Source organism: Salmo salar, chromosome 10 (assembly GCF_965601325.2).
Source record: "Salmo salar chromosome 10, fSalSal1, whole genome shotgun sequence".
Classification (NCBI taxonomy): domain Eukaryota; kingdom Metazoa; phylum Chordata; class Actinopteri; order Salmoniformes; family Salmonidae; genus Salmo; species Salmo salar.
This window is the reverse complement of record NC_138300.1, coordinates 50,292,601-50,318,131: the sequence shown is the minus strand read 5'-3', so window position 1 is coordinate 50,318,131 and position 25,531 is coordinate 50,292,601. Positions and strand designations below refer to the sequence as shown.

At 47.1% G+C, this 25,531-nt stretch overlaps 1 protein-coding gene across 2 annotated transcripts in view; it reads right to left on the bottom strand.

Moving 5' to 3' along the window:
• Nucleotides 1–25,531, bottom strand: part of hmcn1 (hemicentin 1) — a 236,670-nt gene that overhangs the window by 162,764 nt on the left and 48,375 nt on the right. For both annotated transcript variants that reach the window (XM_045687880.2, XM_045687881.2), the window contains exons 3-6: nt 19,162–19,320; nt 18,901–19,023; nt 15,077–15,248; nt 10,806–10,912 (exon numbers count right to left, since the gene is read on the bottom strand). In XM_045687880.2, coding sequence (XP_045543836.2) covers nt 10,806–10,912; nt 15,077–15,248; nt 18,901–19,023; nt 19,162–19,320 — 561 coding nt within the window. The remainder of the gene's footprint in view (nt 1–10,805; nt 10,913–15,076; nt 15,249–18,900; nt 19,024–19,161; nt 19,321–25,531) is intronic.

The window sequence follows — 25,531 nt, the reverse complement described above, 5'->3', positions numbered from 1 at the left end:
AGCCCTTAACCCATCACACACAACCCCTACCCCATCACACACAGCCCTTAACCCATCACACACAGCCCTTAACCCATCACACACAGCCCCTACCCCATCACACACAGCCCTTAACCCATCACACACAGCCCCTACCCCGTCACACACAGCCCCAACCCCAACCCCATCACACACAGCCCCAACCCCAACTCCATCACACACAGCCCCAACCCCATCACACACAGCCCCTACCCCATCACACACAGCCCCTACCCCATCACACACAGCCCCTACCCCATCACACACAGCCCCTACCCTATCACACACAGCCCCAACCTCAACCCCATCACACACAGCCCCTACCCCATCACACGCAGCCCCTACCCCTGCCCCATCAAACACAACCCCTACCCCATCACACACAGCCCCTACCCCATCACACACATCCCCTACCACTGCCCCATCACACACAGCCCCTACCCCATCACACACAGCCCTTAACTCATCACACACAACCCCTACCCCATCACACACAGCCCTTAACCCATCACACACAGCCCTTAACCCATCACACACAGCCCCTACCCCATCACACACAGCCCTTAACCCATCACACACAGCCCCTACCCCGTCACACACAGCCCCAACCCCAACCCCATCACACACAGCCCCAACCCCAACTCCATCACACACAGCCCCAACCCCATCACACACAGCCCCTACCCCATCACACACAGCCCCTACCCCATCACACACAGCCCCTACCCTATCACACACAGCCCCAACCCCAACCCCATCACACACAGCCCCTACCCCATCACACACAGCCCCTACCACATCACACACAGCCCCTACCCCATCACACACAGCCCCTACCCCATCGCACACAGCCCCTACCACATAACACACAGCCCCAACCCCATCACACACATCCCCTACCCCATCACACACAGCCCCTACCCCATCACACACAGTCCCTACCCCATCACACACAGCCCCTTCCCCATCACACACAGCCCTTACCCCATCACTCACAGCCCCTACCACATCACACACAGCCCTTAACCCATCACACACAGCCCTACCCCCATCACACACAGCCCCTGCCCCAGCAGGACAGACTTCCCCTACCCCAGCAGGACAGACTGTCCTTACCCTAGTAGGACACACTGCCTCTACCCCAGTAGGACAGACTTCCCCTACCCTAGTAGGACACACTGCCTCTACCCCAGTAGGATACACTGCTCCTAACCCAGCAGGACAGATTTCCCCGACCCCAGCAGGACAGATTTCCCCTATCCCAGCAGGACAGATTGCCCCTATCCCAGCAGGACAGATTGCCCCTATCCCAGCAGGACAGACTTCCCCTACCCCAGCAGGACAGATTTCCCCTACCCCAGCAGGACAGATTTCCCCTACCCCAGCAGGACAGATTTCACCTACCCCAGCAGGACAGATTGCCCCTATCCCAGCAGGACAGACTGCTCCTACCCCAGCAGGACAGATTATCCCTACCCCAGCAGGACAGATTGCCTCTACCCCAGTAGGACACACTGACCCTACCCCAGCAGGACAGATTTCCCCTACCCCAGCAGGCCAGATTTCCCCTACCCCAGCAGGACAGATATCCCCTACCCCAGCAGGACAGATATCCCCTACCCCAGCAGGACAGATTTCCCCTATCCCAGCAGGACAGATTGCCCCTATCCCAGCAGGACAGATTGCCCCTATCCCAGCAGGACAGACCCTCCCTACCCCAGCAGGACAGATTGCCCCTATCCCAGCAGGACAGATTTCACCTACCCCAGCAGGACAGATTGCCCCTATCCCAGCAGGACAGACTGCTGCTACCCCAGCAGGACAGATTATCCCTACCCCAGCAGGACAGATTGCCTCTACCCCAGTAGGACACACTGACCCTACCCCAGCAGGACAGATTTCCCCTACCCCAGCAGGACAGATCTCCCCTACCCCAGCAGGACAGATCCCCCCTACCCCAGCAAGACAGATTTTCCCCTACCCCAGCAAGACAGATTCCCCCTACCCCAGCAGGACAGATTACCCCTACCCCAGCAGGACAGACTTCCCCTACCCCAGCAGGACAGATTCACCCTACCCCAGCAGGACAGATTTCCCCTACCCCAGCAGGACAGATTTTCCCTACCCCAGCAGGACAGACTGCTCCTACCCCAGTAGGACAGATTGCCCCTATCCCAGCAGGACAGACTGCTCCTACCCCAGTAGGACAGATTGCCCCTATCCCAGCAGGACAGACTGCCCCTACCCCAGCAGGACAGATTTCCCCTACCCCAGCAGGACAGACTGCTCCTACCCCAGTAGGACAGATTGCCCCTATCCCAGCAGGACAGACTGCTCCTACCCCAGTAGGACAGATTGCCCCTATCCCAGCAGGACAGACTGCCCCTACCCCAGCAGGACAGATTTCCCCTACCCCAGCAGGACAGACTGCTCCTACCCCAGTAGGACAGATTGCCCCTATCCCAGCAGGACAGACTGCCCCTACCCCAGCAAGACAGATTTCCCCTACCCCAGCAGGACAGACTGCTCCTACCCCAGTAGGACAGATTGCCCCTATCCCAGCAGGACAGACTGCTCCTACCCCAGCAGGACAGATTTCCCCTACCCCAGCAGGACAGATTTCCTCTACCCCAGCAGGACAGACTACTCCTACCCCAGTAGGACAGATTCCCCCTACCCCAGCAGGACAGATTTCCCCTACCCCAGCAGGACAGACTGCACCTACCCCAGTAGGACAGATTTGCCCTACCCCAGCAGGACAGATTGCCCCTGGAATGGACACACCCTTGGGAGGGGAAGCCACGGCAGTGCCGGGCTAAGTCCCACATCAAATCAAATTGTTGATTGGTCACATAGACATATTTATCAGATGTTACCCTATTGTCTTTATAGTGCAGTACTTTAGACCAGAGCCCTGGCTCCATTTGGGATGCAGTGAGACCCTGACAGTGCTACACTCAACTAATATATCCCCAGGGGTCCTTATTAAGGGTTGTCCCTTGGATTGCCTGAATTAAGGTGAATACTGTACTAACTATCCTGTTAGCAACCAGTGTCAGGGTGGGTCCACCAGAGAGAAAGACAAAGGACTCAGGTTTATTATGTGTTTTTTAAGTGCCTTGGTTGAAGGCTGATCTTCACACCTTCAGTTGGTCAGCAGCACCAGACACAGACTCTCATCAGCTATGAATCCAACCCTGATCTGAAAAAATCCCCAGGACTCTCAGAAGGACATCTTGAAACACTGATCCGGCGTCAAACGGAAAAACATTCTTCATTCTCTTTTTTCCTCCTCTTTGTCTTCTTTGGCAAGAGAAGTCCAGTCCTGGAGTCACTAAAAGATACAGTCCTGCTGCTGTCCCCTGCTTCTTTTACTAATCAATGTGTTCTCTGAGCTCCGGGAGGACCGGTGCTGCTGCCGTCTCCAGAGCAGAGCACAAAGCGAGAGATGGAACGGGACAGGCAGGCTGCCACTGCAGCTATCCCTCAGGGTTGTTCGCATACTTTTCAAGTTACAACCTTCCTGAACTATTATCATGGGCCATAAAACACCACGCAGTATGAAGCCAAGACGTGCTCATTGCTAAGGTCAGGAGATAGCTAAGGAGACCAACCTGGTGTATCCCTGGGAGAGGAAAGCACACACACACACTCCTGGAACAAATATCTAAGTGAGTGCCTGGATATCCAAGGAGGAACAAGGGAGGGCAAGGGCAGGTTGTGATGGAGAGGGACAGGTTGTGATGGAGGGGAACAGGTTGTGATGGAAGGGAACAGGTTGTGATGGGGGGGGGGTGAACCAGCACCCAATTAAAGACAGATTAAAAAGGATCAAACTCTTTCACACACAATCTATGCCCATGGCCTCCACTAAGGTGTCATGGTCCATTACCATGACTGAACCACACAGCATGGCACAAGCATAGAAATCCCCTCAAAACTATTCACCTAAACCCATTGGATGACCTGGGAAACACTGTTTTTTGTTTGTGGGCAGTGGGGAAAAGGTCCACATTCTTTCAGGTGAACTCTGTGTGTGGGGGAGGGGGGGACCAACTAGCAACTAAAGTTAGTGTCCAGTGTTTCCAGATGATTTCTATTAAATGTGATTACAATAATGAATTACAATATGAATTAAATAGTTTTCCTTCCAAAACATGGTAATTAATTATGTTAAAAAGCTGCTTTTCTGTGTTGGATTGGTGTGGGCGTATCACAACAACAGAATGGTGTGGATGTACCACAACAACAGAATGGTGTGGACGTACCCCAACAACAGAATGGTCTGGACGTACCACAACAACAGAATGGTGTGGGCGTATCACAACAACAGAATGGTGTGGGCGTACCCCAACAACAGAATGGTGTGGACGTACCACAACAACAGAATGGTGTGGACGTACCCCAACAACAGAATGGTCTGGACGTACCACAACAACAGAATGGTGTGGGCGTATCACAACAACAGAATGGTGTGGGCGTACCCCAACAACAGAATGGTGTGGACGTACCACAACAACAGAATGGTGTGGACGTACCCCAACAACAGAATGGTGTGGACGTACCACAACAACAGAATGGTGTGGACGTACCACAACAACAGAATGGTGTGGACGTACCACAACAACAGAATGGTGTGGGCGTATCACAACAGAATGGTGTGGACGTACCACAACAACAGAATGGTGTGGACGTACCCCAACAACAGAATGGTGTGGACGTACCACAACAACAGAATGATGTGGGCGTACCTGAACAACAGAATGGTGTGGACGTACCACAACAACAGAATGGTGTGGACGTACCACAACAACAGAATGGTGTGGACGTACCACAACAACAGAATGGTGTGGGCGTACCACAACAACAGAATGGTGTGGGCGTATCCCAACAACAGAATGGTGTGGGCGTATCACAACAACAGAATGGTGTGGGCGTACCACAACAACAGAATGGTGTGGACGTACCCCAACAACAGAATGGTGTGGGTGTAACACAACAACAGAATGGTGTGGGTGTACCACAACAACAGAATGGTGTGGGCGTACCCCAACAACAGAATGGTGTGGGCGTACCACAACAACAGAATGGTGTGGGCGTTCCCCAACAACAGAATGGTGTGGGCGTACCACAACAACAGAATGGTGTGGACGTACCACAACAACAGAATGGTGTGGACGTACCCAAACAACAGAATGGTGTGGACATACCCCAACAACAGAATGGTGTGGACGTACCCCAACAACAGAATGGTGTGGACGTACCCCAACAACAGAATGGTGTGGGCGTACCCCAACAACAGAATGGTGTGGGCGTACCCCAACAACAGAATGGTGTGGGCGTACCCCAACAACAGAATGGTGTGGGCGTACCATAACAACAGAATGGTGTGGGCGTACCCCAACAACAGAATGGTGTGGACGTACCATAACAACAGAATGGTGTGGACCTACCCCAACAACAGAATGGTGTGGGCGTACCCCAACAACAGAATGGTGTGGACGTACCCCAACAAAAGAATGGTGTGGACATACCTCAACAACAGAATGGTGTGGGCGTACCCCAACAAGAGAATGGTGTGGACGTACCCCAACAACAGAATGGTGTGGGCGTACCCCAACAAGAGAATGGTGTGGACATACCGCAACAACAGAATGGTGTGGGTGTACCCCAACATCAGAATGGTGGGGGTGTACCATAACAACAGAATGGTGTGGACGTACCATAACAACAGAATGGTGTGGACCTACCCCAACAACAGAATGGTGTGGGCGTACCCCAACAACAGAATGGTGTGGACGTACCCCAACAACAGAATGGTGTGGACGTACCCCAACAACAGAATGGTGTGGACGTACCCCAACAACAGAATGGTGTGGACGTACCCCAACAACAGAATGGTGTGGGCGTACCCCAACAACAGAATGGTGTGGACGTACCCCAACAACAGAATGGTGTGGGCGTACCACAACAACAGAATGGTGTGGACGTATCACAACAACAGAATGGTGTGGACGTATCACAACAACAGAATGGTGTGGACATACCCCAACAACAGAATGGTGTGGGCGTATCACAACAACAGAATGGTGTGGGCGTATCACAACAACAGAATGATGTGGACGTACCCCAACAACAGAATGGTGTGGACATACCCCAACAACAGAATGGTGTGGGCGCACCCCAACAACAGAATGGTGTGGGCATACCATAACAACAGAATGGTGTGGGCGTACCCCAACAACAGAATGGTGTGGGCGTACCCCAACAACAGAATGGTGTGGACGTACCCCAACAACAGAATGGTGTGGGCATACCCCAACAACAGAATGGTGTGGACATACCACAACAACAGAATGGTGTGGACGTACCCCAACAACAGAATGGTGTGGACGTACCCCAACAACAGAATGGTGTGGACGTACCCCAACAACAGAATGGTGTGGGCGTACCCCAACAACAGAATGGTGTGGACGTACCCCAACAACAGAATGGTGTGGGCGTACCCCAACAACAGAATGGTGTGGACGTACCCCAACAACAGAATGGTGTGGACGTACCACAACAACAGAATGGTGTGGACGTACCCCAACAACAGAATGGTGTGGACATACCCCAAAAACAGAATGGTGTGGACATACCCCAACAACAGAATGGTGTGGATGTACCACAACAACAGAATGGTGTGGACGTACCCCAACAACAGAATGGTGTGGGCGTACCATAACAACAGAATGGTGTGGGCGTATATTCTTTTTTTCTATTCGAACGATTATAAACGTAACCCCTGTCATTTGGTAATCCAAACTTTCATGACTGTCACAGCCCTACTCTTGAGACACTCTGGGAATGTCTGAAAGGTTAAAGCGCGGTCAGGCGTAAAGCCTTGTCGGGTTGTGTTTAGACTGTGGAGGAAGAAGACAAAGCATTTCAGAACTTTTCACCTTAGAGCCGCCATACTAAACCCAACCTAAAGCTCAGTTTATAATATACTTAGTTTAAAATAGACTTACCACAGTCAGAACAGTTACAGCGTGTTGTAAAACAGCATTTTTCACCGTCAAAACATGGCGAAACACAGTCATCACACAGACAAATCAAAAGCATAGCCGTAACATTGAGTACAGCCAACAGCCCTAGCTAGCAGAGGGTAAACACCACCATTTCACTGCTCTGTCTGGGTTAAGTGAGACAGCTCAGCATGAGATTAACCTCTGGAAGACACAGCCGGTCAGAGAACAAAACAGATACCCCTAGAGATACATGAACCTCTAGTGAGTCAACCACAATACAGTCAGACCACTGGTCCACTGGTTCAACCTCCAGTCAACCACAGTCAGACTAGTCCACTGGTTCAACTTCTAGTCAACCACAATATAGTCAGACTAGTCCATTGGTTCAACAGCTAGTCAGCAGTGGCAGCGTAGCCTAGTGGTTAGAGCGTTGGACTAATAACCGAAAGGTTGCAAGTTTGAATCCCCGAGTTGACATGGTACAAATCTGTCATTCCGCCCCTGAACAAGGCAGTTAACCCACTGTTCCTAGGCTGTCATTGAAAATAAGAATTTGTTCTTAACTGACTTTACTTTTTTTTAACACAAATCAGTCAGCCTAGTCTATTGGTTCAACCTCTAGTCAACCATAACACAGTCAGACTAGTCCACTAGTCCACTGGTTCAACCTCAGGTCTACCACAGTCAGGCTAGTCCACTTGTTCAACTTCAGGTCTACCACAGTCAGGTTAGTCCACTTGTTCCTCTATGTCAACCACAGTCAGACTAGTCCACTGGTTCCTCTATGTCAACCACAGTCAGGCTAGTCCACTTGTTCCTCTATGTCAACCACAGTCAGGCTAGTCCACTTGTTCCTCTATGTCAACCACAGTCAGACTAGTCCACTGGTTCCTCTATGTCAACCACAGTCAGACTAGTCCACTTGTTCCTCTATGTCAACCACAGTCAGGCTAGTCCACTTGTTCCTCTATGTCAACCACAGTCAGACTAGTCCACTTGTTCCTCTATGTCAACCACAGTCAGACTAGTCCACTTGTTCCTCTATGTCAACCACAGTCAGACTAGTCCACTTGTTCCTCTATGTCAACCACAGTCAGACTAGTCCACTTGTTCCTCTATGTCAACCACAGTCAGACTAGTCCACTTGTTCCTCTATGTCAACCACAGTCAGACTAGTCCACTTGTTCCTCTATGTCAACCACTACCAGTCTTTCTACTAGACTATTTCCAAGGCACAAACCAAAGGCCCCCAAAGCAACATTCTGGCCCTGACTTTCAATCACCAGTCAGTGGAAACCGTCAAGAGACCATCTCTTTTAGGCAGAGAGAAAGAGAGCTAGGCCTGGTATTCTCATCAGGCGTGAAATCCCTCTCCTTCCACAAGATTGCACACATACTAATCCGGTTTAAAGACTTACTCTGTGAACAAGAACATCTAACAACACTCGTATAGTAAAACAACAGTACTGTGGCTCTGAGCAGGGAAGTATGAGGTCATAGTGGCTAGTGGACTGGGGCTTGATGGGAGTAGGGGAGTGAGGGGCCAGAAAACAGAGAGACATGACATGAAAGAGCCCGAGGAGTGATATGCAAGGACGCGGGGCGGTTCGGCCGGAGCCATTGCCGCGACAACCTCAGTCAATAACACTTGACAAGTACCAAAACTCTGAAGAACGAAAAAATATACCTCTTGAGACTTCAGCCTCAACTACAGCAGCCAGATCTACAGAGAAATTGGTCATCAATCTGTCCGGCTCGCTGCTCAGACCGTATACCACCACCCCACCCAACTAAACTCCCTCCTGAGGAGGCTAGTCCACCCAGAGAGGAAGGACGCCATCTTTCCTTTCATCCCTCTTTTTCATAAATCATCCCTGGCTGCAAACACAGTACACAGAACACAGCAGTGGCTATGACAGTGGCTAGAACAGTGGCTAGGACATGTAGGACAGCGGCTAAGACATGTAGGACAGTGGCTAGGACATGTAGGACAGTGGCTAGGACAGTGGCTAGGACATGTAGGACAGTGGCTAGGACATGTAGGACAGTGGCTAGGACAGTGGCTAGGACATGTAGGACAGTGGCTAGGACAGTGGCTAGGACATGTAGACAGTGGCTAGGACAGTGGCTAGGACATGTAGGACAGTGGCTAGGACAGTGGCTAGGACATGTAGGACAGTGGCTAGGAGAGTGGCTAGGACATGTAGGACAGTGGCTAGGACAGTGGCTAGGAGAGTGGCTAGGACATGTAGGACAGTGGCTAGGACAGTAGATAGGACATGTAGGACAGTGGCTAGGAAAGTGGCTAGGACATGTAGGACAGTGGCTAGGACATGTAGGACAGTGGCTAGGACATGTAGGACAGTGGCTAGGAGAGTGGCTAGGACATGTAGGACAGTGGCTAGGACAGTGGCTAGGAGACTGGCTAGGACATGTAGGACAGTGGCTAGGAGAGTGGCTAGGACATGTAGGACAGTGGCTAGGAAAGTGGCTAGGACATGTAGGACAGTGGCTATGACATGTAGAACAGTGGCTAAGACATGTAGGACAGTGGCTAGGACATGTAGGACAGTGGCTAGGACAGTGGAAAGGACATGTAGGACAGTGGCTAGGACATGTAGGACAGTGGATAGGACATGTAGGACAGTGGCTAGGACATGTAGGACAGTGGCTAGGACAGTGGCTAGGACATGTAGGATGGTGGCTAGGACATGTAGGACAGTGGATAGGACATGTACGACAGTGGCTAGGATATGTAGGATATTGGCTAGGACATGTAGGATATTGGCTAGGACATGTAGTACAGTGGCTAGGACAGTGGCTAGGACATTGAAAGTGGCCCCACAGGGGCCTTCAGAGACTAAACAGCGCCCCTCACGCCCACTCCTCATACGACAACAAATCACTCAGGTAAAAATGTGTGTCATTTCCTGTCTGACAGAGTTGACATTATGGGCACCCTGCTTTGCGTCTCTGTTTGCGCTCACCTCACAGCAAGTGGGCAGGGCCCTGAAATACATTCCATTGGCCCTGGAACCCAACACAAGAACTGAACACTGGAACCCAACACTGAAACTGAACACTGGAACCCAACACTGAAACCCAACACTGAAACTAAACACTAGAACCCAACACTGAAACTGAACACTGAAACCCAACAATGAAACTGAACACTGAAACCCAAAACTGAAACCCAACACTGGAACCCAACACTGGAACCCAACACTGGAACCCAACTCTAGAACTCAACACCAGAACCCAATTCTAAAACCCAACACTGAAACCCAACACTGGAACTGAACACTGGGGGCCCTTAACAGGCAGGACAGGAAATACATGACATGGCATGGCACAAAACAAACACACATTATGACCATGTATCCATTTTCATCAATCAGTCCATCAGACCGTCAGACCATCAGACCGTCAGACCGCTACGGAGAGCCAACTCTGAAGAATAAAGAATGTCTTCTTCTCTATCATTCCAGTCTTACAGTAGGTCAGCAGACAGATGCTTCAACTGAAGCATGGCTTATCAATTACATCTGCACACCTTGATGTATTACTGTAGTAATTCAGGTTAAGTGTCTTGCTCAAGGGACCAGCGGCAGTAGCATGCAGCCTCCTGGGTGTGTGCTGATCGGTAGGCCATACCGCTGACCTATAAAAGTCATTTTTTACAACTACTCCAGCTTACTTTAAGCGTGAGAGAGGAAATCCAAAAATATTTGGGACAAACATTTCCGTGTGAGGAATGAGGAATTTATTGTTTACCTTAATGGACCACATTCCAGGCTCCGGGTCCTTGATGTTGACGACCCTGGCAGAGTTAGGAATGTGCAGGAGTTCCGTCAGACCATCGCTCTTCCCGACGAGCTTCCCTGTTTGGAAATACATTTACATTTTCTTTGCAGCCAAACAAACCAAACAAACTTCATCATCTCAGAGCTAAAACAATAGAATTGAACTCATCAAACTAATATTGAGCTGAAATCAAATGAAATTGTATTTGTCACATGCGCCGAATACAACTTTACGTGAAATGCTTGCTTACGAGCCCTTCCCAACAAGGCAAAGTTAAAAAAGAATAATAAAATACAAATAGTAACACAAGAGGAAAAAAATACAAAATGGATCTATATACTGTGCAGGGAGTACCAGTACCAGATCATTGTGCAGGGGTACGAGGTATTTGAGGTAGATATGTACATGAAGGCAGGGTAAAGTGACAAGGCATCAGGATAGACAATAACAAGGTATTTGAGGTAGATATGAACACGAAGGCAGGGTAAAGTGACTAGGCATCAGGATAGACAATAACAAGGTATTTGAGGTAGATATGTACATGAGGGCAGGGTAAAGTGACTAAGCATCAGGATAGACAATAACAAGGTACTTGAGGTAGATATGTACATGAAGGCAGGGTAAAGTGACTAAGCATCAGGATAGACAATAACAAGGTATTTGAGGTAGATATGTACATGAAGGCAGGGTAAAGTGACTAGGCATCAGGATAGACAATAACAAGGTATTTGAGGTAGATATGTACATGAAGGCAGGGTAAAGTGACTAGGCATCAGGATAGACAATAACAAGGTATTTGAGGTAGATATGTACATGAAGACAGGGTAAAGTGACTAAGCATCAGGATAGACAATAACAAGGAATCTGAGGTAGATATGTACATGAAGGCAGGGTAAAGTGACTAAGCATCAGGATAGACAATAACAAGGTATTTGAGGTAGATATGTACATGAAGGCAGGGTAAAGTGACTAGGCATCAGGATAGACAATAACAAGGTATTTGAGGTAGATATGTACATGAAGGCAGGGTAAAGTGACTAGGCATCAGGATAGACAATAACAAGGTATTTGAGGTAGATATGTACATGAAGGCAGGGTAAAGTGACTAGGCATCAGGATAGACAATAACAAGGTATTTGAGGTAGATATGTACATGAAGGCAGGGTAAAGTGACTAGGCATCAGGATAGACAATAACAAGGTATTTGAGGTAGATATGTACATGAAGGCAGGGTAAAGTGACAAGGCATCAAGATAGACAATAACAAGGAATCTGAGGTAGATATGTACATGAAGGCAGGGTAAAGTGACTAGGCATCAGGATAGACAATAACAAGGTATTTGAGGTAGATATGTACATGAAGGCAGGGTAAAGTGACTAAGCATCAGGATAGACAATAACAAGGTATTTGAGGTAGATATGTACATGAAGGCAGGGTAAAGTGACTAGGCATCAGGATAGACAATAACAAGGTATTTGAGGTAGATATGTACATGAAGGCAGGGTAAAGTGACTAGGCATCAGGATAGATCATAATAAGAGTAAAATAAAGAACAGACTAGCAGCAGCAAATGGTGAGTGTAAAAGTATGTGTGTGTTTTATGTGTGTGTGTGTGTGTGTGTGTGTGTGTGTGTGTGTGTGTGTGTGTGTGTGTGTGTGTGTGTGTGTGTGTGGTGTGTGTGTGTATGTACTGTGAATGTGAATGTATGTGTGTGGGTTTTGTGCGAGTGTTAATGTAGTGTGTACGAGGGTGTATATAGTATATACACTAAGTGTACAAAACATTAGGAACACCTTCCTAATATTGAGTTGCACCGCCCCAGTTGAACACGAAAAACCCAGCAGCGTTTCAGTTCTTGACATAAACCGGTGCACCTGGCACCTATTACCATACCCCGTTTAAAAGGCACTTAAATCTTTTGTCTTGCCATGTCTCAATTGTCTCAAGGCTAAAAAATGTTTATTTAACCTGTCTCCTCCCCTTCATTTACACTAATTGAAGTATATTTAACAGTTGACATCAATAAGGGATCATAGCTTTCACCTGGATTCACCTGGTCAGTCTATGTCATGGAAAGATAATGTTAAAATCATAATGTTTTGTACCCTCAGTGTATAGTCTTGTGAGTGCATATAGTCAGTGGATAATAGGGTCAGCGCAGATAGTCCGGGTATCCATTTAATGAACTATCTAGTAGCCTTATGGCTATTTAGCAGTCTATTGGCTTGGGGGTAGAACATTTTACATTTACATTACATTTTAGTCATTTAGCAGACGCTCTTATCCAGAGCGACTTACAATTTGGTGCATTCACCTATAATATCCAGTGGAACAACCACTTTACAATAGTGCATCTAAATCTTTTAAGGGGGGGGTTAGAAGGATTACTTTATCCTATCCCAGGTATTCCTTGAAGAGGTGGGGTTTCAGGTGGGGTAGAAGCTGTCTCAGAGCCTGTTGGTCCGAGAGCTCATGCTCTGGTACCATTTGCCAGATGGTAACAGAGTGAACAGTCTTTGGACATTTTTCAGGCATTCCTCTGACACTGCCTGATATATCACCTTTGAGAGCATCCTGACCGGTTGCATCACCGCCTGGTACGGCAACTGCTCAGCATCTGACCGTATTGCGCTACAGAGGGTTGTGCGTATGGCCCAGTACATCACTGGGGCCAAGCTTCCTGCCATCCAGGGCCTCTATACTAGGCGGTGGCAGAGGGAGGCCCAAAAAATTGTCAAATACTCCAGTCACCTAAGTCATAGGCTGTTCTCTCTGCTACCGCATGGCAAGTCTACATCCAAAAGACTCCTTAACAGCTTCTACCCCCAAGCCATAAGACTGCTGAACAATTAATCAAATGGCCACCCGGACTATTTACATTGACCTCCCCTCCCTTTGTTTTTACACTGCTGCTACTCACTGTTTCACCCCTACCTACATGTACAAATTACCTCGACTAACATGTACCCCCTCACATTGACTCGGTACCGGTACCCCCTGTACATAGCCTCGTTATTGTTATGTAATTTTCTTGTGTTATTTTTAATTTTTTTGTGTTTATTTAGTAAATATTTCTTATCTCTATTTCTTGAACTGCATTGTTGATTAAGGACTTGTAAGTAAGCATTTCACGGTAAGGTCTACACCTGTTGTATTCGGCGCATATTACAAATATAATTTGATTTGATTTGATATAGAGGTCCTGGATGGCAGGGAGTTCGGCCCCAGTGATGTACTGGGCTGTCTGCACCACCCTCTGTAGCGCTTTGCGGTCGAGAGCGGTGGATTTGCCATACCAAGCGGTGATGCAGCCAGTCAAGATGCTCTCAATAGTGCAGTTGTAGAACCTTTTGAGGATCCGAGGACCCATGCCAAATCTTTTCAGCCTCCTGAGGGGGAAGAGGTGTTGTCATGCCCTCTTCATGACTGTACAGGTGTGTGTGGGCAAGTCCTTAGGGATGTGGATGCCAAAGAACTTGAAGCTCTTCACCCGCTCCACTACAGCCCTGTCGATGTGGATGGGGGCATGCTCTCCCCCCTCTTTCTCCTGTAGTCCACAATCAGTTCCTTGGTCTTACAAACATTGAGGCAGAGGTTGTTGTCCTGGCACCACACTGCTAAATCTCTGACATCCTCCCTGTAGGCTGGTTTATCGCTGTCTGTGATTAGGCCTACCCGCAGTCGTGGGTGAATACAGAGTACAGGAGGGGACTAAGCACACACCCCAGAGGGCCCCCCGTGTAGAGGGCCAGCATGGCAGAGGTGTTGTTGCCTACCCTCACCACTTGGGGCCGGCCCATGAGGATGTCCAGGATCCAGTCGCAGAGTGAGCAGTTCAGTCCCAGGGTCCCCAGCTTGGCGAGGAGCCTGGAGTGGACTATGATGTTGAACACTGAGCTATAGTCTATGAACAGCATTCTCACATAGGTATTTCCCCTCTTTCCAGATGGGAGAGGGAAGTGTGAAGTGCAACTGTGATTGCGTCATCTGTGGATCTGTTGGGGCGGTATGCGAATTGGAGTGGGTCCAGGGTGTCTGGGATGATGGTGTTGATGTGAGCCATGACCAGCCTTTCAAAGCACTTCATAGCTGAGTGGAACTGAAAGAAGTCCCCCAAATAGTAAAGTTACAGTATATTAGAAAAGCCTTCAGCGAGCAGACAGTCCTGTGAAAGGTGATAAAAGAGGAAAGGTCATAGGGTCATAGGGAAGGGGTGTTGTGTTTTGTGCAGTGGCCTACCCTGGGGGTTGCGTATCTCGATGTCAGGTGCGGGGCCGCTGAGTGCCACAGTGACCTCCTTCAGGCTAGGGTCAAAGGGGATCGGCCAGGTGTTGCTGACCCCGTTGTAGTGGTCAGTGGACAGCAGGTGGACCTTGGACGACTGCACTGCCTCTTCCACCCATTTCAACACCTACAGGAAGGGACAGAGGGAGAGGGATGAGAGGACAATATGCACAGAGATGACAATATGCACACACACACACACACACACACACACACACACACACACACACACACACACACACACACATATACACACACACTCACACACACACACACACACACACACACACACACACACACACACACACACACACACACACACACACACACACACACACACACACACACACACACACACATACACATACACATACACACAGAACATAGAAGGGCAATTTCATGCCAGAAGGCCCATAAATATTTCTGGTATCTCAGATTGTTCTGGAAATTCTCAAATAGAAACTTCATTGAGAGGAAGGATGTTTTTATATGCTTTTTACATTTGTATCATAAACCATTACTGAGAAAATCATGATAAAGCTATGAGAGCTTTGACATAACTCTGTAATGAAAAGCGCTATACAAATTATTAGCGCTATACAAAGTATTATTATTATTATTATTATTATAATAAAAGAGGCCATTTTAGGCCCTTTTTAGACCTGTACATGCCTCCTGTAAGACCCTATGATGTGTGAAGCGTACATGATGCAGACAACATGTTCGAGTCATTATACTCCTTATAGTGTGCTCTAACAGATGGAGTATGTCCAGATTCTGAAATACAAATGCTCATATTCATTTATTTATTCAACATTCAAAATATTAATATAAATATCTCAAAACTGTTCCAAACTTATTGTTTGGAACAATATCCTCTTGAAACATATAACATTTCCATAGTGGGCTCTCTGGTACTTTTGAAATATTTTCGGGCTATCTTGGCGTGGAATCATCCACAAGCTAGTTGTCGTTCCACACATTATTGTATTCACACCTTACTTTCAGGTTTCCCACGCCCACTCCTTCTCAGTCCCAGAGTAAAGGCTCATAGGCAGCATCAGGGGTTCATTGACCAAAACACACAAGACCATTACAGACTATTATTTCTTCTCTGACATTCCTTTTTATTTGGTCTTTTATAAACAATACCAGACATACACACACAAACTACAACATCATACAACCATCAACTACATCACACCTGCCCAGATCCACAAACACACACCCCCATCTCCCACATCACACATCTCTGACATTCCACCGATCCCTCTCTTCCTCCCCGAATCCACCACCATCGCCCCCCGCCCCAAACCATCGTAACCACCACTTACTGACCCTCGTCAGCTGCAAGGTCTCATCCCCCAACATGTGCAAGGACTTTGGAGAAAAGGGGTTGAGACCCCCCTGCGTCCTGACCCAGCCCGAGCCACAGCTCCTGTTTTCCCCAGCTTCTGTTCTGTGTGACCGACCCACTACTTCCAGACCTCTTCAACCCTCACCATTGCCTTGTTGCACATGCCCCCTCCATCACTCCCCTCTCTGGGGTCCTGGAGCTGTCCCCCTGGCCCAGAGGGGACACAGTGGCAGGTCTGTCATGTGGAGGTCAAACGACACCGGCCCAGGTGCAGGGGGCCGTAGCTGGGCAGACAGAAGGGGACCCCAGCCTCTCTTCCTGTGGGACCATGGAGGCCATGGGGCCAGGGTCGGGCCAGGTGGGAGTAGAGGGTTCATTGGGAATGGTAGAGGTCACCTAGCCATTATTCTTTATGTCAGCCCCCTGCTTGTGCTTCTTCATCAGTAGACAGGTGGTTACGCCTCAGACATAATGAACTCATTGTTTTCAGAGGTGATCAAAGGATAGCTTTCAGTAGTCAAGGATGTTTAAAAGATACAGAGAGAAAGAGAGAGAGAGAGAGAGAGAGAGAGAGAAAGAAAGAGAGAGAAAGAGAGAGAGAGAGCGAGAGAGAGAGAAAGAAAGAGAGAGAGAGAAAGAAAGAGAGCGAGAGAGAGAGAGCGAGAGAGAGAGAGAGAGAGAGCGAGAGAGAGAGAGAGAGAGAGAGAGAGAGAGAGCAAAAGAAAAAGAAAGAGCGAGAGAAAGAGAGAGAGAGAGAGAGAGAGTGAGAGAGACGGGGGAGAGAGAGAGAGAGAGAGACGGGGGAGAGAGAGAGAGAGACGGGGGAGAGAGAGAGAGAGAGAGACGGGGGAGAGAGAGAGAGACGGGGGAGAGAGACAGAGACGGGGGAGGGGGAAACATGTGAGTCAATGCCCATGTCAGAGCTAAGAGAGAGTCATTTTTATATTGCCCTTCAAGATTTAGACTTCAAGAAAATCTAACTAAAAGACATAATATTTCCATTGATTTGCATTCTTTGGAATGCTCAGACATCATGCATCAATCTGTTGAAGAGCTGTGCAATCAATTAAAGAACTATTTCACAGTGAAGTCCACATAAATCACAGTTCAGGCAGGCTTGGAGTGGTCCCACCTATAGGATACGACACTAGAGCAGTAAAACCGTCCAGCGATGCTTTATTTACATGAATCTAAGGCTAATGTCCGGGCCAAGTTGAGGCACTCTGAAGCCAGTGATCCTTCCACCATCCGTAACTCCACTTCATTTCAAGCCTGCATGTTCTGTGTCTGAGAATGTTCTGCATCTGAGAATGTTCTAGGTCTGAAAATGTTCTGGGTCTGGAACCAAGTCATAGATCAGTCCTATGTTTGTGTTCTACTGAGACCCGACTCCTGTCAGGCAGAGCCAGCTAAGCACCACAGTCTGCTCAGTAGTTGAGAAGAATGAAGTGATGAAAGTAACTCATAACTTCCTCCCCGAAGAGGAGCAGAGTTAGATGTTTTTTTTAGGTACTATTCTATGTCTGAAATTACCAAATGTTATTTGAGGACATAGAGGGTGAGAACATAGAAAGACATAGAAAGTGAGGGAGGCACACAACTAAACTAAGAGCAAAGAGATGAACAACTGAACCAAGAGCTGTTTGGCGGACAGTAAGTGTAGAATTGATTAATTCCATTGAGGCTGATTGACAGGTCTTTCCATTCAGGTGTATTGCCAGGACTAATTCCATTCAGGCTGACTGACAGGTCTTTCCATTCAGGCTGATTGACAGGACTAGTTCTATTCAGGCTGACTGACAGGACTAGTTCCATTCAGGCTGACTGACTGGACTAGTTTGATTCGGGCTGACTGACAGGACAAGTTCCATTCGAGCTGTCTGGCTGAGTTTTTCCATTAAGGCTGACTGACGGGACTAGTTCCATTCAGGCTGACTGACTGACTTGTTCCATTCAGGCTGACTGACAGAACTAGTTCCATTCAGGCTGACTGACTGGATTAGTTTGATTCGGGCTGACTGAGAGAACTAGTTCCATTTGGGCTGACTGAGAGAACTAGTTCCATTCAGACTGACTGAAAAGACTAGTACCATTCAGGCTGACTGAAAAGACTAGTTCCATTCGGGCTGACTGACGTTTATAGTTCAATTCGGCTAACTGACAGGACTAGTTCCATTCGAGCTGACTGGCTGACTTGTTCCATTCGGGCTGACTGAGAGAACTAGTTCCATTCGGGCTGACTGACAGGACTAGTTCCTAATTCCATTCGGGCTGACTGACATTTATAGTTCAATTTCGGCTGACTGACAGGACTAGTTCCATTCGAGCTGACTGAAAAGACTAGTTCCATTCAGGTTGACTGACCGGACTAGTTCCATTCGGGCTGACTAAAGAAGCTAGTTCCAATCGGGCTGAATCTCACCTCGTTGACTTGTTTCTTGTCCAGGTGGAACACCTGTCCAGAGCTGGTGGAGGCGATCTCTTCGTAGACCTTGTACCCGATGTGAGCCCGGTCATCACAGTCCCCTGTCAGCACAAACACCACCTACACACACACACATACACAAAACACAAAGGGCATCAGACTGTAGACACAGCGGCAGAAATAAAGGAATGCAATATTTACATTTTAAACCACATTCAATCTTCTTCAACAATCTCTTCCAGATGTTCACAGCTGTACCTGAGACTGTTTCTGCTGGATGAGCTGCAGGACCTCCTGGGTCAGCTTGTAGTCTTTGGATCGGGCATCTGTGAAGACGTAAATGAAGGACCCTGGCAGGGAGATCTCCAGGGCGATCTTGATGGCGCCAATGCTCATTTCTGGGCAGTCTCCACCTCCCTGGTGACAGAACCATTAGGATGAGCCAAAACAAACCTATACAGCATGTTGGGTACGTTCACTATTACAGTGTTCTAGAACATTCTTGGCATTATGAAACAGAGCACTACATGGGAATTTTGCAAGAACACTTGATTCCACACCTATTTGTATTTAAAGCACATTGGAAACCATTAAGGATGAATGCAGTAATGACATAGAGTCTGTAATGCGTACTGTAGATTAACAAGATTATAATTTAAACACATTAATAGCATGTCTATGAATCCTATAGACAGATTTGGACTGGGGACGAGAGGACTCTGAAATTGACTGATGTGTTGTAGATAAAGCTCCCGAGTGGCGCAGCGGTCTAAGGCACTGTATCTCAGTGCAAGAGGCATCACTACAGTCCCTGGTTTGATTCCAGGCTGTATCACATCCGGCCGTGATTGGGAGTCCCATAGAGCGGCGCACAATTGGCCCAATGTCCTCCAGGTTTGGCCGGGATAGGCTGTCATTGTAAATAAGAATTTGGTCTTAACTGACTTGCCTAGTTAAATAAAGGTTAAATTAAAAAATAAATAGCATGGAGAGGTTGTCGATGATTGGTAATTTGTTCCGCTAAATGTTAATGACTACCTACTGCATCCTGGTGACGTGCAAGCAGGGTAGGCAGAAAAGCTGTTATGAAATTATATTTTTTAAAAACAACAACAAAAATTGTTATCTAATGTTTTTGATTCTGGTGATTTCTCGCTCAAAATCTCTACATTTGCTGAAACTGCATCAAAATCTCAGGAAAGGCACCAGGGTATTCATGCCTTTTTCCAGCCATTCAAATACATTCAAATCGTTGATGCCACGGCCGTTCCTGTGTCCAGTCACTGTTAATGGACAGGGTCAGCATAGGCCTCGCTGCCTTGCCTAGCTTGAAGCTTCATTCGTTGCATTGAGACAATATCATATTTTGCGTATGCGTATTTCTTAAACATGTTGTGTGGGTATTGCCGGGGGTACGCTGTGCACATTTGGGCGTGTCTACATAATTTGGCGCTCGCATCCCTTGAACTGAATAAAGCTAGCTAGCAAAATCAACCTGAAAATTTGACACTATTGCACCTCAAAAATTTTCCAAGTTAGAATAATGTAACGAGCGCCATTTGGAAGGTTCGAAGAGTGGAGCGTCAACTACAATGAAAGTTAAGACCAAACAGAGACAGTATACAGAAGCTCTACACACAAGACATGACAAGACAGGCAGCCACCATCTCCCTCACTGCTAGCTGACAGGCAACCACCATCTCCCTCACTGCTAGCTGACAGGCAACCACCATCTCCCTCACTGCTAGCTGACAGGCAACCACCATCTCCCTCACTGCTAGCTGACAGGCAACCACCATCTCCCTCACTGCTAGCTGACAGGCAACCACCATCTCCCTCACTGCTAGCTGACAGGCAACCACCATCTCCCTCACTGCTAGCTGACAGGCAACCACCATCTCCCTCACTGCTAGCTGACAGGCAACCACCATCTCCCTCACTGCTAGCTGATTGTTTTGTCACATAAACTGAAATTAGGAAAACTATTACCATGCTTCTATGTCTGCATTGCTTGCTGTTTTGTGTTGTAGGCTGGGATTCTGTATAGCACTTTGTGACCTTTGCTGATGTAAAATGGGCTTTATAAATACATTTGATTGATATTAGAATTTCAGCAACAAGGAAATGGTGGAGTGATTTCTGCATATTGCACCTTTAATACTTTTTACCCAAACTTTTACAACATATTGGACATTTTCTTTTGCTTTGTAGATGTAATCAGAATGGGAAATTCTTTTTGTGTTAGTGTGAAAATGGAACTGAAGGAGGCCTTGGGGATGTGTCTCAAATAGCCGTGGGCCTGCTGTTCTGCAGAATAAAATAATGGACATGGGGTTCTGCAGTGACTTCTACAACGCTGTCACCGAGAGGTTCAGCAGACAACTGGACTTCATTTACAAGTAAAGGGAGGCCTAAATGCATTCTCCTTTGCAATTTGCAGGTTAGGCTACTGTTGAATCGTGAGAAGAGACAACATCTCTTTGAATGCATTGAATTTATCAAGCCAGAATTTCGTTCTGATGTTTTGAACTGCATTTTCAGTCAAATCAAATCAAATTAAATGTTGGTGCAGCTGTAAAATCTTTTGAGGATATGAGGACCCATGCCAAATCTTTTTAGTCTCCTGAGGGGGAATATGTTTTGTCGTGCCCTCTTCACGATTGTCTTGGTGTGCTTGGACCATGTTAGTTTGTTGTTGATGTGGACGCCAAGGAACTTGAAGCTCTCAACCTGCTCCACTACAGCCCTGTTGATGAGAATGGGGGCGTGCTCAGTCCTGTTTTTCTTGTAGTCCACAATCATCTCCTTTGTCTTGATTATGTTGAGGGAGAGGTTGTTGTCCTTGTACCACATGGTCAGGTCTCTGACCTCCTCCCTATAGGCTGTCTCATCATTGTCGGTGATCAAGCCTACCACTGTTGTGTCAGCAGCAAACTTAATGATGGTGTTGGAGTTGTGCCTGGCCATGCAGTCATGAGGGAACAGGGAGTACAGGAGGGGACTGAGCACGCACCCCTGAGGGGACCCCGTGTTGAGGATCAGCGTGGCAGATGTGTTGTTACCTACCCGTCAGGAAGTCTAGGATCCAGTTGCAGAGGGAGCTGTTTAGTCTCAGAGTCCTTAGCTTAGCGATGAGCTTTGAGGGCACTATGGTGTTGAACGCTGAGCTGTAGTCAATGAATTGCATTCTCACGTAGCTGTTCCTTTTGTCCAGGTGGGAAAGGGCAGTGTGGAGTGCAATAGAGATTGCATCATCTGTGGATCTGTTGGTGCAGGGTTTCTGGGATAATGGTGTTGATGTGAGCCATGACCAACCTTTCAAAGCTTTTCATGGCTACAGACGTGAGTGCAACGGGCCGGTAGTCATTTAGGCAGGTTACCTTAGTGTTCTTGGGCACAGGGACAATGGTGGTCTGCTTGAAACATGTTGGTCTTACAGAATTGGACAGGGAGAGGTTGAAAATGTCAGTGAAGACACTTGCCAGTTGGTCAGCACATGCTCGCAGTACACGTCCTGGTAATCCGTCTGGCCCAGCGGCCTTGTGAATGTTGACCTGTTTAAAGGTCTTACTCACACTACCTTACAAATAATTGGAGTCAAATAACGATATAATATCGTCCAAAAATAATATTGCGATATTTAAATGTATCTATTGTTTCCCCATTTTTTCCACCATCCCCCATTTTTCCCCCATCCCCCATTCCCCATATTCAGATGAAATGTGTCTATATATTGGTATTTTAGTGCCACATATCAGTTGTTACTGTGGATGCTACATCGGTCTATGGCTGAGGTGATTTGAGCAGTATGTAATTTTGCAGGATTAAATCACATCCAGCCATGATTGGGAGTCCCATAGGGTGGCATACAATTGGCCCAGTGTCATCCAATTAGCGTTCCCTGTAGCTCAGTTGGTAGAGCATGGTGTTTGCAATGGCAGGGTTGTGGGTTCTATTCCCATGGGGGGCCAGCACAGAAAGAAAAAAAAAATTATGAAATGAAATGTATGCATTCACTACTGTAAGTCGCTCTGGATAAGAGCGTCTGCTAAATGACTAAAATGTAAAAATGTCCAGGTTTGGCCTGTTGTAGGCCATCATTGTAAATTAGAATTTGTTCTTAACTGACTTGCCTAGTTAAATAAAGGCTAAATAAAAAATGTCAACATTTAAAATATGCTGCCATCAGAGGCTATCGCTTGTGTATCTTGGCTACATTGGTATTTAGATTTTGGGTACATTTCGGTTAATAGCCTGTCATTCTGGTTGTTGTACGGTGAACTTGGGCTTCATCAAGGTTTATTTGTGAGTAAATCTGGCTTTGATAATACCCTGTGCTTACCCTGCCACCGGCCTCACCGCACGCCACTGCTGCATGCCATTATCTAGCTTTATAAAAGCTTTACGTAGCATTTATGAGGACTCTTGGCCAATCAGTGTATTACCATAGGGGTCTTTTCATAATGATATAATTAAGCAATAAGCCACGAGGGGGTGTGGTATATGGCCAATATACCACGGCTAAGGGCTATTCTTAAGCACGACGCAACGCGGAGTGCCTGGATACAGTCCTAAGCTGTGGTATATAGGCCATATATCACAAACCCCCGAGGTGCCTCATTGCTATTATAAACTGGTTATCAAAGTAATTAGAGCAGTAAAAATAAATGGTTCGTCATGCGGGGCGGCAGGTAGCCTAGTGGTTAGAGAATTGGGCCAGTAAACAAAAGGTTGCAACACCAAATCCTAGAGCTGACAAGGTAAAAATATGTTCTGCCCCTGAACAAGACAGTTAACCCACTGTTCCTTGGCTGTCATTGAAAATAAGAATTTGTTCTTAACTGACTTGCCAAGTTAAATAAAGGTTAACAACAAATTCCTATGATATACCATGACAATCAGGGTTCAAACCACCCAGTTTATAATCATATACACTACTGTTCAAAAGTTTGGGGTCAGTCAGAAATGTCCTTGTTATTGAAAGAAAAGCTATTTTTTTGTCCATTAAAATAACATCAAATTGATCAGAAATACGGTTTAGACATTGTTAATGTTGTACCCGCAAAACACCAGTCTCAACGTCAACAGTGAAGAGTCAACTCTTCACAGTTCCTCTGTCCAGTGTCTGTGTTATTTTGCCCATCTTAATCTTTACTTTTTATTGGCCAGTCTGAAATATGGCTTTTTCATTGCAATTCTGCCTTGAAGGCCAGCATCCCAGAGTCAGCTCTTCACTGTTGACGTTGAGACTGGTGTTTTGCGGGTACTATTTAATGAAGCTGCCATTTGAGGACTTCTCAAACTAGAAAATCGAATGTACTTGTCCTCTTGCTCAGTTGTGCACCGGGGCCTCCCACTCCTCTTTCTATTCTGTAAGAGCCGGTTTGCGCTGTTCTATGAAGGGAGTAGTACACAGCGTTGTACAAGATCTTCAGTTTCTTGGCAATTTCTCGCATGGAATAGCCTTCATTTCTCAGAACAAGAATAGACTGACGAGTTTCAGAAGAAAGTTCTTTGTTTGAGACTGTAATCAAACCCCCAAATGCTGATGCTCCAGATACTCAACTAGTCTAAAGAAGGCCAGTTTTATTGCTTCTTTAATCAGAACAACAGTTTTCAGCTGTGCAACATAATTGCAAAAGGGTTTTCTAATGGTCAATTAGCCTTTTAACATGATAAACTTGGATTAGCTAACACAACATGCCATTGGAACACAGGAGTGATGGTTGCTGATAATGGGCCTCTGTACGCCTATGTAGATATTCCATTAAAAATCTGCAGTTTCCAGCTACAATAGTCATTTACAACATTAACAATGTCTACATTGTATTTCTGATAAATGTTATGTTATTTTAATGGACAAACAAATTGCTTTTCTTTCAAAAACAAGGACATTTCTAAGTGACCCCAAACTTTTGAACGTTAGTGTACATATATAGCGTTTGATAGGTTTGACATTAACTGAAATAATATATTATATTCTGCATCTTAAAGTCTCTTACATTTGCCTCTTATTCTCTGTTGCTGTCTCTCCACCCACCCCCCCCACTCTCTCACTCACCTCTATCCATCTCCCCTCCCCTCCCCCCTCGCTCTCTCTCTCTCTCTATTCCTCACTCTCTATCGCTCTCTTTCTTCCCCCCTCCCCCCTCTCTCTGTGGGGTCGGGGGAGCTGTCCTCTGGAGCATTCTAGGAGGCACGTGTCTGTCTGAGGGGAGCACTGGATGCCAGGAGGAACATCTGGAACTGACTGATCCCTGTTTCCAGACCAGAGGGACGGAATGTGAGGAGAACTCCTCTCCTCCTCTCCTCCGCTCCCTAACACCCCCACCCTCCGTCAAAGCCAGGTCGCAGTTGCAAATGAGAACTTGTTCTCAACTAGCCTACAATGGTTAAATAAAGGTGAAATAAAAATCGAAAAGAATCCCCCACACCCTCCCACCCCCGTACCAATAACCCTATCACCCCCTGTATGTGTACTCTCATTCCCCTCTACAGTAACAAAATATGGGACCGAACAGAAGGTACTATATACCGCACCAGCTGATCTCAACAACCAACCTGAGGTTAGCCTACTGGATATTGAAAGGGCTGACCCAATGATGTATATAAACAATGTATGTACAGC